Source organism: Ambystoma mexicanum, chromosome 7p (assembly GCF_040938575.1).
Source record: "Ambystoma mexicanum isolate Mex_15411 chromosome 7p, UKY_AmexF1_1, whole genome shotgun sequence".
NCBI classification, from domain to species: Eukaryota; Metazoa; Chordata; class Amphibia; order Caudata; family Ambystomatidae; genus Ambystoma; species Ambystoma mexicanum.
Window position 1 is genome coordinate 929833950 of NC_090939.1, and position 14715 is coordinate 929848664.

The window sequence follows — 14715 nt, forward strand, 5'->3', positions numbered from 1 at the left end:
TACTCTGCTGTAGCCCATATGTCATTAGCCTGATCTCCCAGGATCAACACAAGCAAACTTTTCAAATCCACTATGGCCAAGGTAGTACCAGCTTTTTGCTTCTCAAATGCAAATATCCAACTGCCCGCTCCAGCTTTGAGGGATGGGAGTACCTTTATATGGTTATTTTTGTCCATATGTGCCCATGGTATGTACTGCGCTTTCCCTGGACCCTTATGTAGTAATGGAAACTGTGCTTGCACCATCTTACCAACTTTCTTTCCCATCACTATCTCTTGGCTACTGCCATCTGCACAAACCTATTCCGCAAACTAGATCACCACAAACGTTCTACTTGTGGAGAAATCACAGGTGGCTTCTCCTCCACTTCCAACTCATCTACCCTATCCCACTCCTCTTCTCCTTCGTGTGTATAGTCATATTCTTCCTCTGACCTTGCTGCACCATAATCCATCTTTCCTCTCGCCTCCTCCTTTCTTGCCTTTCTTTCTCTATGTGCACATCTTTGATAGCGGGACTATTTATTCGTAATAATATATCTCCCGCCCTCCATTTAGCCATCCCTACAGAAGTCTGCTGTCCATCCCTCCTTTCTATTTTTAATTGGGTCAATTTACTCTCAACCTGACGCTGTGTGGTTAGGGAGATTCTGATATTGATCCGGCGTGGGTGGCGGGGGAGCCATGGTGGGCAAAGGGAAATACATAGGATTTGTGTATCCCAACACAGCACATGTGGGGTAACATCCTAACAGGGGCACCAGTCTGTTACAGTAGGGGCCACAGGGGCACTCAGAACAGTAGTCACAGTGGTAATTGTACTACACAGAGTAGCCACTTCACTTATCGTCTTAAGAGAATCTGTAGACCCATCATCCAAATTGTCCATCATTTTCCATAATTCTAATACTTCCTTTCTGTTTTTTAGTTTTCTTCCTTTATATTTAGCTGTCAAAAACGTATACATATGACTTAGTATCTCTCTATTATTTGTCCCCTGCTGTGGCCATGGCTTAAACATCCCCCTCTTTGTTTCTGCAAACCATTCTTTATGGTACTTGAGAATGTTGTCTCGGTACAAAGGAAGAGCTTTACACATATAATCCAACGGTGTTGTTGGCTCCATTGTAGCCACACCTCCCCATTGCTATTTTACAGTATTCTCAACACCCCTGTTACGCCCCAAAAAACTGTACACCTCCCCAATACCCGCTTCTTGTGGCCCACACTCCTGCCCGCACTCCCCTCTCTCCCCACACTTACCATCTTTCACGCTCTCCTTACACACAAACACACACTCTTCTCACACGCTTCCTACGTCAAACCACAGTCGGCTTTACTTCGGCCACTTCTAACCACCATAAAAAATCACCAACAATAAAATCACAATACATGATACTCTTCCTTCCAGCACCCCCTTTATATTGGGCGAGGAGATTGCAGGCCAACAATGACTTCTACAACAACTACTACTTATCGTTCTCACGCCACCCTTTATGCTGAGCGGAGAGATCCCAGACTCACTAAATATACAGAGCCTCTATCCATATTCATTTCCCTTCCACAGCGCTGTCTTCTTCCCAATTACCTCAAGAAAGGGTCCTGTTACTCCACAACCCGTAATAGAAAACCTGTTAAAAAATATATACAGTACATGTGGTTTTCTATCTCGTCAATCCAATCTCTTTTCACCGCACACATATACCCACTCTCCATCACACACCCTAACACTCATACTTTCCCCCATACCACACTTGTTTTTCTCAGAAGAGGGTGCACTTATATCTGCACAGTCACCCCAAGTCCTCTGTCACAGGGTCCCGTTAACGGCCTGCACAATCCGAGGACAGCAGCCTGCTCCAAAGAACAGACAGGAATTCTGATAACACGGATCCTATAAACCTCTCAAAGGTTGTGCACAAAGGGGACTGGTCGCTGCAGGTGGGTGCAGCCCCTTTGGATGAGCGGCCAAGAATCCTCCATCCTCACGGGGGTTACTTGGATCATGTTGGGGGGTCACCATTAATGTAGGGTAACTCCCCAGCTATCAGACCAAGAAAATACAACCCACTAGGGAAAAAGGCTATGTGCACCCTTTTTCCAGAAAGACAAGAGCTTTTATTTTGTATACAAAAAAGAAAAGACGACCGGGTATTATGAATCCACTGCCATTGTGCTCTCTGTCATCCTCCGTAGAAGACTCAGGTTATAAACACAAAAATCGTCACTCATGATACACCCAATATACAGTCTTTATACCCCACCCTCATTCTCTTCCATTCTTACCACACGTGAGTAACGTCCTCATCCATCTTGAAGCACTGCAAAGCAATTGGTTAAATTCAACTGGCACCACCCTAACTTTAATCCTAACCACGTGATATACACATGGTTTTCAACATGAACTTGCAGACAACTTCGAGGTCAGTCTGGTCCTTGCGAACAAAGCAGACCTCTTCTCATCCCAGACACGTTGGCGCCCCATCATGCCCTCCCAACTGTATGGGCATCACTCTTGGCTCCCCCTGGTACGAATCGCAGATCATGTTGTTCTCTGCTCCCCCTCTATCAGTTCTCCTCCCCAGAGGTAAACCTAGTGTTCCACTAATCAATCCAGTTGGCGAAGGATTTAGGACTCATTTTCCTGCACATCTGGTAGTTCAAATAGAATGACCATCATTCTGGGGGCTGCAAGACCTCTGCCTCGCCCCCAAGAATATGACCGTTGTGCTATTTTATTTATTTATTTTTATTTTATTGAGCATTTGTAATGCGCTTTATGGTTCATAGTGATTTTTTTCGAATGGCATTTTTTCGAATGTCATTATGTCGAAAACATTTCGGCGAAAAAAAATATTTTGAATGTCATTTTTGTATTTTTAAATGGGGGGGTTCCCCCCCTAGCCCCCTTTTTTTTTAAACCCTTTCTTTACTTACAAAACAAAAAAAAAATATAAACTAAAAAATAATACATTGGAAAAAATAAATTTAGGCTAAATGTTTTCGACATAATTGTATTTCGAAAAAATATTTTCGATAAAATAACTGGATACCGCGCTTTATACAACAGAATTGTGTTTCAATGCACCACACGGCTAAATGGGAAGAGAACAGGGGAAATATTAATCATGGCAAAAGCAGTAAATATACCTTTGTGGTCCTACTAGGCCTTGTGGCATGTGGGCGTGCAAGTGCATTGAGGAGATGTGCAGGGGATGGGGATGGAAGGAGGAGCAGAGGAGTGGACAAGTGCTGGAGGAGTGCCCAGGAGGGAAGTGCTAAGGGGAGCCAAGGAGGAGAACCTCAGGCTAAGTGCCAGTACAGGCGACTCACAAGGGTGGGATGTGGAGCTGCCAAGCAGGGCCCCGTAAGAGCAGTGCAAAGGGAGGGCGTGCTGGTTTTGACTGGGTAGAAGGCCCTGGGATCCAGTGAGATTCATGAGGATCAGGCCACCGGTCGCAGCGGCAGTGGGGTGATTATCAGGCAAGGGAAAGAGGAAAATAAGTAGATAAGAGCAGAGTTTTGAACAATTTCCGGAACTCAAGGAGGTTCAGCTCAGGTCTGAGAGGCTGCAGCCCCTCACCTGTTCAGCTGCACACATTCCTGCCTATTTGTTCAAAGGCTAACTGATGTGGGTGGACATGCGTGTTCCTTGCCGCACCTGGGAATCGGAATGTGATCTTTAAGCAAGGGATGAAGCCTTGTTGTTCTGTGTCTTCAACACGACCTTAGAGGATTCAGGCCTACTCTTAAACGCTGCACTACTTTGTGTTATAGCTACCGTGTGTATCTAATGTATCCTACGTAATTCTATTGCAAATCTACTGGTTAGTCCCCCCTATGTGATTTCCCACTCCCGCCAGTCATTTCCATCCATGACGCACCCTCCTTCCCCACACCGTTCTGTACCCATTCTCCATATTTTAGTTTTTTTTTTAAATCTAAATAGTCTAAGAGGGGTGGCATCTGAGCATGCATCCCAACAATAGCTATTATTCCAGAGCTGAGACGCATGAGAAATCTGACATAGACCTCTAAATAAAAACTTTATCATACATTATTACATTGAAAAACAATACACTGATGTATAAATGCAGGCCTTCTCTGTATTTAATGTTATCACATCATAACAATTCTGACTGTAAAGTGAATTAAAATGTGTCCTGCCTTACATAAGTATACACTGACGTTTGTAGACAATGGACTTTAGGAATACAAATAATATATTATTTGAAAACTTTCTGTTCCAGGCTCCACTTACATTTTGTGATGTTGCTGCTCGTTTCTCCGAGGAGGAGTGGAAGCTTCTACACACATGGCAGAAGGAACTTTACACCAGCGTCATGAAAGAATTCCACCGAGCTTTCAATTCTTTGGGTGAAGTACATTTTTTTTGTTGCAGAGAATACAAATACATGCATTGGCAGATCAAAGTCCCATTCAGGGTTGTCTGACATTATTTGTGTTTAATGTTTTTGATGTGAGTTAAAGATTTTTTCAGATCAAATAGGACTTAGTGCTTTCTCTATTTTAGAATGTATTGTCATTATATATTTAGGATTTAAAGTGTAAAAATAATGATGCCCAGCTAATATGTCATCCTCTGATGTCACCTGCCTCTTGGAAACCTGCTTGTGAAGCACATCCAGGGGCGTGAATGCCAGCTATTTGCTTGAGTGCCTGCTGCATCCTAAGGGTTACTTTTGAGAGAGTGTGGCAACTCATTTAAAAACAGTAGCACAATATAACATTCCTTTAAAGAAAACACAAAAAAACAGATTTTCTGTTTCTCTGTTGGCTGGTAATTTTATTCTTGAATGACAGTCTGTCATTGGTGAACGCTCTTGGTCATAGGTAGTATTGTGTCTCGGGTACTTTTGGAGTGGAACCCTAACACGTCTTATGCTTGCTGGTACTATTGGTTCCATTAGATGGGTTTCCTTGATCTGGTTGGTAGTCGTTCAGGATTACTCATACATTCCAGGTTATTGCACTCTTCTTACTCATCATTATCCTCCAATCGAAGTAGATCATTGTTGACACTAGTATTGTGCCCTTTCACTTGTAATTTCTTTTTTTTTAATGTTCTGTGTAATAAGCAGTGGCCTGGTATCAAATGGCATTTTGAATTTACCTTGCAGAAGTTTGTTTTTTCACAATTGCTTTATTCCCTGATATTGTGCCCATAGCCTAAATTGTCCTATATTGGCTTCCTCTGTCATGGATTTTTTTTCTTTATTCACTGGCAGCTCAGTCTATCCTGGTCAGCATTGATGATGGATGTGCAGCTATGGTGGTACTCCTAGTTATTCAAAACATAATTGCCACAGAAACACCCTTGATCAAAATATAAAGTCGTGTGTTCTTTCAAGAAACTGAGAATTCTTGTTTCCTGATCATGATTGTTAAACTCTGTGATGAATACGAGTGATTTACTATTCTCACTAAATATTCTTTTGTAACAGGGGTCAATCCATAGACTTTATATTTTTTTCAAAGTTTGTGGTTCGAAGAATATTTTTCCATTTGGACCGCACTGCCTCTGCGGTTATTGTGTGTAAGGTCACCACTTAGGAGTTTGTTGTGAATTTGTCCTCCAGCACAAGCAGACGTTCGATGTGGTGGTTGTTTCACACATTCATATAGCTTTGTACCACAGTCTGGGTTGTCATTAAACATTTCTGGTCACCATGGCTTGGCAGAATATGCCATTTGCTATTGATTGTTTTAATAGTGTTCAGTGCCAGAAATTAAACATTGTCCCTCATCCAGGCCTTGTTCTTTACATCATTTTAATAGTCTTCGGACACTAAGAACACAGTACAAAGGACCAGGTTGCTGGTAGTCCCTAGGTTTCTACCTCGTAGAAATAATCCTTACTGTGCTAAATGTTATTAAGGGATTCAGTTCCCTGTTAACTGGGGTTGGGTTAGTATGTTAATTTATGTTACTATTATATTAGTGCAGCTCCGTTCATTGGAATATCATCCTGAAGCAAAGTGCAATTTCAAACATGTGCTCTGTGCATTGGCATCTCTTTAATTCTGCCTGAGACTCCCACTCTTGAGTCTAGTAATAACTTTCACACTAGGCCCAGTTGCAGTTCAAACCCACCCTAACATGTGCATGCTAAAATGATAAACCTAACCGTTGAAATGTAGAGTCTCACCATTAAAATTCATAGCCTCTACTCCAATACTCCCTCCTTTTTTTACTGCTGGGATTTAACCCGAAATCACTGCAGGAAAAACAAATACAGATGTTTTAAAACACACGTGCTTCTCCCTACTGAATCTTCTCTCATCAGTCGCAAATAAATAACACGCAAATGGCATAATTCATACATAAGAAACATTATGTATACATTTCTAGACTTGAGCAAAAGAAATATGGGTCTTGATAAAAAAATAAACAACAATATCTTTAAGAAAGAATAAAAAAATCATTTTTTTTGTTTGTGTATCTTTTTTATCCCTTGATCACCTTTATCTTTTTTAGTTTTTTATTGGTGATCTGTTTTTTGTCTTTTGAATATTCTCTTTTTTCTTTTTTCTTTTTTTGTTGTTGAATTTTTATCTTTTGATCACCTTTATCTTTTATCTTTTTTCAATTGGTGAGCCATTTTTTTATCTTCTTTTTGTTAAAAAAAATCATTTTCATAAAACATACATTTAACAAAACTGTGTCATTTACTTCAGTCAAATTCAAAAACCAGTTAAAAAGTCAGTTTGTGATAAGAATGAATTTGTGATAAACATAGTCCGTGATAAACCGTTCTTGGTGGAACTCCTCCATTCTGGGACTTAGGGGTCATCATCTCCATATCTTTTGGAATCATCATCTTCACCCCCTTCTTTGGTCCCAGGGCTTTCCAAGGGAATCTGATCCAGTAGTATCCTCCAAGGATCCGGCGCCTCAAGGATCCGCCGTTGACGGGGAAAACTATTATTTTTCTAGAGTAAAAAGAAAAGACAACTTAAGTATCAAGCACATCAAACCTTTTACTTTCCTTTCTCACTGGAGCATCTGAAACCAAATTTTGTCATGCACACAAATGCAAATTATAGAAATAACATGACATGCAGCCAAGACATTTTCTGAATGAATACTGAAAAAATAACATGAAGTAATCACACTACTATCACATGGTATTTTTCAGATAAAAGCCTCAAACACAACACTCTTTTCCCTTATTTGTCTATTTGTATTTTTTCCACTACCTTTTCTTTTACCTCTTTAAATCTCCTTTTGACATCTTCACACCATTTACACCTATTCACCTGCTATGGCAATTCTATTTTATTTTTTTACTCCCTGCTAGTTTCAACTCGCTCTAGTCTTTTCACTTCATGTTTCGGGTGACGGGGCTTAATTTGATTAACATGGACAAACTGTTCCACTGTTAATTCTCCCTCCTTTTTAGCAATTCTGTAGACCACAGGTGAAACCTTATCTACAATTCTATGCTGCAACAAATGCAGAGTTTTTATGTTTCCCCTTGCCGAAATTAAACTTGTAAATCTGTTCTCCTATTGCATATTCTCTCACAGATGCCTTGCTATCATAATATGTCTTTGCACTGTCAGCAGCATTTTTCAAATTTTGCTGCGCAAATGCATATTGCAAGTGCTTTCTCAATTCTTCCACATATTCATGAATTGTGGACGCAATTACACGCACCTGTTCATTTGTTCTGTAAAGTAAGTGTGTGGGAGAACCATTTTCCTTCCTGTCAATACTTCATGGGGGCTGATATTTGTCGATTTAGAGAGCGTCAACCTGATAGCCATTTGTACCAATGGAAGCCGCAAATCCCAACTTGATACTGCTTCAGCTACACACTGATCTGTTACACCGTTCCACTCCCCCTGAAGAGGAGGGCTGGTCAGAAATGTGTAGCTTTCGCTTCACACCCAAGATTTGCCATATTTTTGTTATTAATGCACTAGTGAAATGACTTCCATGGTCTGACTCTATTCTTTGAGGTAAACCAAATCTTGAAAAAATATGATTTACAAGTAAAGTGGCCGCCGTTTGTGCACTGCAGTCTGCAGCTGGAATGCACTCCACCCATTTGGAAATTACACAAGTTACTGTCAGCATGTACCTGTTTAACCTTAACGATCTTCTTATGGCCCGATATAGTCGACTTGTAAATCAGACCATGGGAGTGTCAAGCTCCTTTTCATCAACGGTGCTCTATGAGCCGGTGACACAGATTGAAACTGTGCACACACCAAACACCCTCTGGTGTAGAGCTCAACATCTTGGGACATGTGTGGCCAATAGGCGTAATCTTTTAAAATTTCCAAAGTTTTTTGTGGACCTCTGTGTCCTGCAGTTATGTCTTTGTGGGCATGATGTAACATCGAAAATTACCGAAATGACAAAGGCACTACCCATTGGATTTGGCCTGACACAGATTCTGTAATCTTCAGTCCGTCTTGTAATCTAATTTTCTATTTTTGTTTTATTTTTTATTTGTATATAATCAATTTAGATTTTTACAAAAAAAGCTTTTAGTTCTTGAAGTTCTTGAAGTTACACAAAGGACATTTCTGCGTAATTGGTGATTTCTCAAAGAAGGCCAAGAAAGCGAAGAAAAGCGAAGAGGGAGGCTTTTCCGAAGGTTTACTTCTGTATCATTTGCGACATCTTCTCTTATGCAATGGTTATCAGTTTGGTAGCTGCTATAAACCACCTTGTTTGGGCTCCCGTGATGAGGCGGTTCCACCAAATGTTGTCGTCAACGACGTAAGACAATTCGTACACAGGACCGAGGAAGGCCTTTCTTTCTTGGTCTATTGCGGGACAAACCATCAGGAGATGTTTGATAGATTCTATGGATTGAGCATCTCTGCAGAGTCTACAGGATCTTTCTTCAGTTGCTGAGCGGATGGCTAAGACTTCTTGTGTCGGTAAGAGATTTAGACGGGCTTTTAACTGAGTTCTCTTAAGAAGTTTGCTCGGGTATTTAGTACAGTATTCCATCGGCTGTTTCAGTTTATTGAAGACTGGTGGCAAGTGGACTAGCAGTTTGTTTGCCACAGCATTGTAATTTGTTTTTATCCAATCGAGCCATTCAATTTTTTATTTTATTCTCAGAGGGTTCTGGATAAGTTCTTCTTCTGAGCAAGCTATGTCTTGTAGCATACGTTTTTGCTTATAGGCCCAGTTGTTGAGGAATTTGTTGCTCCCTTTAGATAATTCTTCAGAAATCATCCTGTATATTTCCAGGCTTTCTGGGTTCCTGATTTTTCTGTAGAGTTGGATGGTGCTCTGAGTGACCACTGTCTGCATGGAAAGCAGCCCAAGTTCTCGTTTTATAGGTGCCACAGCTGTCGATTTCAGTAGGCCCAAAATTGCTCTCCAGATAAAACCTTCTAATTTGGTCCACAGGGTCGAAGGAATTGTGGGGCTGGCGTCCATGCCATAAGTTAATGCCAGAATTACTTTTGACTTATAGAATTGGATTGCCGGTAGAAGACTGTATTTGCCGTATTTTCTGTCGACTGCTCGTAGTTGGGCCGTTAAGTTTTTGGCTTTTGACCACAGGGTTGCCTGCATACTTAAACCTCTTTTCGTGCTGTCAATGTCGACTCCAAGATATTTGAATGTGGAGACAGTTTCAATTTTAGAGTGGTCAAGGAACCACTTCAAGGACTCTTTTTTTTGGCCCCTGCTTCTGAAGAATCAGGACTTTCGTTTTAGATTTATTTATCTCCAAATTGTTCTCCTTGGTGTAGTGGGCCAGGTTATCCAATTGGCGTTGAAGGCCCACCTGAGTATGATCCAGAATGATGAGATCATCGGCGTATAGAAGTCTGGTAACCGTTGTATTTCCAATTTTAGGCGGAAAGGATCTAATCAGATCTTGTGAAGCTTTGAAGTCGCCAAGGAAGGAGATGAAGAGAGCAGGGGCAAGAGGGCATCCATGTTTGACTCCACAATTGGATGGTATGAGTTTGGAGAGTAGCCCTTGGTGGTTTAGTCTGACTGAAACGCTGGTATCGGTGTTTAAGGCGATATTCGGGTCAAGGATCCGGTTAGGGCAGTTCCACTTCTTCAGTTTGGCCCAGAGTTTCGATCTGTCAACTCTATCGAAGGCCTGGGATAAGTCCACGAAAGCGAGGAAGATTCTTGGGGCACCTAGCAAAACTTTTTCTTTCAGGATGTTTAGAATCATTATATTGGCACCTGTACTGGCGTTTTTCTGGAATCCCGTTTGCAGTGGGTCCCTGGCCAGAAAAATTCTTGACCAGTTCTGGAAGTGGGTCAAAAGGCTAGTAGCAAAGACTTTGCCGATGACGTCCAATAAGGCTATAGGACGGTAGTTGGAGGGGTCTTCCCTGATGCCTTTTTAAAAAATTGGAACAATGATTACTTGGTTCCATGAGCTAGGGATTGTCTTTCGTTCTTTGCAGTCTTTGAATATCATGCTCAGAACCGCTGACCAAGCCTCCGGATGTTGCTTTAAATCAGTATTTCCTAAACCGTCGGGCCCAGAAGCGCGCAACAGTTTCGATTTCGAAATGATAGACCTTATATCTTCTATATTGGAGAGATCAACCCAGTTAGATTTGGTAGAAGATTTTGTCCTCTCGATGGTGGAGGGAGGATGGTCAAACAGTTTTGAGAAATGGTTAATCCAACACTCTTCGGAGACCGCGTTTATCATCTGAGAATTCGGATGGGGTTTGGTGTTGTTGACTAATTTCCAAAACTCTCGAGTTTTTTTGTTGGCTATGATCTTGATCATATTTTTGCCATCGGCTTGGTAGAGGGCTGATTTGATGTTTCTTTTCCCTGTTTATAGAGTCTCAGCTCGAAAAGATAGGATTCCCAAAGCGTAAGAGAGCTCGAAGTCATAGCCTCTTTTTTTTATTTTCTTAAGAGACGACGCCTGATCACTAGGCTCCGATTATAAATGTAGTTATGGTTTCCTGCCTGCTTGTCTAGCCCTTTTCGAGGTTTTTTGTAGGTCAGAAGCAGCGGATGTAGCTGGACCTGAAGATTGCGTTATCTGCTTTGATGTCAGAGGTTAAGATTTTATATTCATCTGACAAAGTTTTGATATCGTTTTCGGTCATGCGTAGACGAGAGAGCTGCGTGTTGGTCTCAATTGCAACCTTGTAGAATTGCTGATCCCGTCGTCTGGTACTGCAGGTGAGGTTTAGCAGATTGTGATCGCTAGCTTCCATTCTGAATACTTGGAAGGAAGCTATAATCGAATACATTTTTTCACAAACAAAGATATAGTCGAGATTTGCTCTAGATTGATCCCGCTCCCATGTGGGAATTGGAGTTTGATTAGTAGATTTTGCAGCATTTCGACGGTTTTTAGAGTTCATTAACGTGATCCACATTTTTCCTCTTTCTGCCGTCGGTGTTAACTCTGACAGGTTCAAGCAATTAGCATTGAGGTCTCCACAGATAAGGATGTTCGAGGTTTCGTGTTTGATCATTATTTCATCGATGATGTTAGCTGCTTTGTCACAAAATTTACCGGAAGAAGTTTTTTGGGGGTTCCAGTAGGCGTTGATAATCGCCCAAACTTCAGAAGAGTTTTCATCGCTCGTTGTTATGAGTACTGCCAGAAATGCATAGGTAGCTGCTATTGTCTTGTTGATAGTTATGTTCGATCCCGTTCGGATAGCAGTCAGTAGGCCAGAGGATGGTCTGCCAAACAGACCTTTTAGGGCAGACGAGATCTCAATGGTGTAGCCGTCTAAAGCGGGCTTGTTCAGTAACCAAGTTTCTTGAAGGCAAAGAATATCGTGGACCCCCAGGTTGTAGCTACCCATTTTAGTTAGGTGCGTGTGGCCTCTGGTGTTCCAGGTGAAGCTATGGATATGGTAGAGTTCTGAAGAGCTTCGTAGTTCGATTAGGGCAGCCGCGGTAGAGATTTGGCTCCCCTCGTTTGCTGCTATCTTTTCAGGCCTGGTGTAAAGGCATCTCATAACCAAGACCATGTGCTTTTTGTTGACTTGATGTCTGGATGGGGAGTAGACTGGTCTCCAGTTTGTTTTGAGCGTACAAGGTGATCTGGTGATGCAGGTCTTCGTTCTTTGTGGTACTCTTTGTACTTTCTTGGGTCACTTTTTTCTTCAATTCTCTCATTGGTGTGATGTTGTTCTTTCGAGTAGTCCGATCTGTTCGGATATTTCCCCGAATATCTGCGTTCGTTGCGGCCAAAGTTTTCCCGACGAGACGGTGTTCTTCCCCGTCTTTTCAATCTGTACAGGTCCTCAGTTTGAGATTTGTATCTGTAGTTTTTTGCCGGGATTTTTTGGGAATTTTCCGCTTGGCTCTTGTTGGTATTTGCTGTGTGGATCTCCGTCAAGATGAAGCCCGCATTATCCAATTTTGCATAGACTTCTTGGGGAATCTCCCGGAGCGCCAGGCTTTTGATGTGTAGGAATGCCTTTGCTTGCTTGTTTCTGTGGTAGGGTTCTATGAGCGTGAAGTCATCAGATTTTAAGGTGTTAAGTATATCGACCTGCTTGAGGATCTTGAGGACGGTTCTTCTATTCAGGATCATGTAATGATCTTCGAGTGGCTTTTGTTCGATTTTAAACAGGCGCACAGAGTCTGCAGACTTGCTTTTAGGTTTTGAAGACGGTCCGCTTCGGTATTCGATTGAAGACTTTCTGTCTTTAATAAGCGAATGTCTAGTCGAGGAGTTAGATTGGGTAGATTTTAGTTTTTGGTATAATTGTTTAATGCTCATGTCTTTCGCCTGGTTTGTTTTAGATGACCGCGTGCCCGGGATAGAGAGTGGAGATTTGCTAGTGTTTTTTTTTTGTTAATGGCGATTCGATTGGAATTTGGTTTCCAGGGCTATCTTCAGTTTCTGTGTCGAGCTCGCAGATTTCTGCTGAGTCCTCATGCTGTGACAGATCGATCAAGGAACTTTGACAGATAAATTCGTCTGCCGATCTTGGTGAGAGGATAGGATGAGTCGCAGAGTTGATAATGTTTTCGGGTTCGTTCAGTTCATGCGAGGTCGCTCTTCTAGTTTCTTTAGGGTTTCCATTTGAACTTGTTGCTGGGTCTGGTGTCGGTTCTTTGCACCTTGCACTCGAGTCGTGTTGAGGGCTTCTGGATAGCTTCAATAAAGGTTTTTTAGCCGTTGGAGCTGCTGCTATTGTAGAGGCTACATTTTTGAGTGCCGGTTTCGTGGTCGCCGTTGGTTGTGGGGAATTTTTGTTTTTTTGAGTATCAAAAAGGGGAGCCGTTTTAATGGTTTGTGGTTGGCATGAGGTCTGGGTTTCTTTGTCATCTGAGTGGTTTTTTTATGGCTTGTGGATTGGAGGAGTCGTAGTTTCTCCTCCAAAACTGACAGCTTCAGGTCCCATGTTTCTCTATGCTTCTTGTTGGTTTGGTCCAGAGCAGTGATAAATCCTTCCACGAATATCAGTTTGGTGTGCATCATTGCTGTAACTGTGATGCTGTCGTTTAACGAATCGTTGATACTTTCGTAGAGCTTCCCAGATGGGGCTAGAGCTATTGTTATAGCCGACATAATGGTGGCCAAGTTGATTTTTTTAGATGGTGAGTCTTTTGGGTTTGTGGAAGCTATTTCGCTAAGTCTCCTATTTCTTGGAGGAGATCGTGTTCGAGGTGTGGATGGCGATGTTGGTGGTGGTAGACATATACTTTCCTCTGTGTGAGTAGGTTGATCTAGATTTTTAGGTTTCAAAATTTGCTGGACTTGAGGAGCTTGGGTCTTCTGTTGAGTCCCAAGTAATGATTGGGGATTTGGGGCTGGGAGAGGCGACAGTGTAATTCCATCAAAAGATTTTTCTTTGAGAATGTTTTCTATGGTTGATGGCAACTGGGTGCCAGTTGGGTCTTCCTCTTGGGGAGGCAAGGAAGTTTTGATAATGTCTGCTGCTTCGGATTTTCCCAAGCTGTTTAAGCCTAGAGTAAGTGGAGGTGTAGGCTGTGAGATAGCGGCCAGGGTGCTTGGTATGACCTCTTTTGGGTTAGCTTCTGTAATCCCATTTATTGCCTTTGTTGGTTTCCTTCCCCTTTTCTCTGCATTGCTTGGGTCTAAATTGCTTTTGTCGGTACTCAAGGGGGTCTATTGTTTTTTTTGCTTGTGGTGTTGTTTTTCGAGCTTTGGTGGCTGGTGGGAGGTCTTGGATTGCCTCCAAAATTTCCACATCCGAAAGTTCGTTTGCCTCATCTAACTTTCTTTTGCACTGTTTTTTAAAGAAATCCTTAAGAGCCGAAGATAACAGCGGGCGAGGGAGGATTTTCTTCCCTGTATCCTTTTTCCTGTATTTTCTTTTTGAGTTTTGTGTTTTTTTTAGATTGAGCATCTTGTTTGTCGTTCGACGCCAGGGTTTGAGGGTCATTGAATTCGGGGACGAATACCTCTGGCAGTGCTTCAATGATTTCGTAAGATGCTTTAATAGTGCTGGCTTTGCTTATTTTTAACGAGGGGGGGTTTTAGGAGATTGGATGGTCCCCCTCGCTTTGCTCCCTTGGCGGGTTTGCTGGAGCAGCTTGCTCCATTGCTGCGTGGATTTGGGCCAGAGTTAGAACTGTAGATGTTGATGGTTTCACTAGCGGACAGGGGGTCCCCTGCGGGGGCACGACAACGCCGGCTGTTTGGGTTGTTTGAATTGCAGCCGGAAGCTGGGTTTCCGGCGGTGCTCGCGGGGCCGGGATTGGGAGATAATGGCCACTGTCGTGAGGTGAAGTCTGA

At 42.2% G+C, this 14715-nt stretch overlaps 1 protein-coding gene across 2 annotated transcripts in view; it reads left to right on the plus strand.

The window, feature by feature from the left end:
* The window catches only part of LOC138526459 (zinc finger protein 391-like), a 378250-nt gene that overhangs the window by 35048 nt on the left and 328487 nt on the right, over positions 1 to 14715 (plus strand). For both annotated transcript variants that reach the window (XM_069637238.1, XM_069637237.1), the window contains exon 2: positions 4250 to 4376. In XM_069637238.1, the coding sequence (XP_069493339.1) occupies positions 4250 to 4376 (127 nt within the window). The remainder of the gene's footprint in view (positions 1 to 4249; positions 4377 to 14715) is intronic.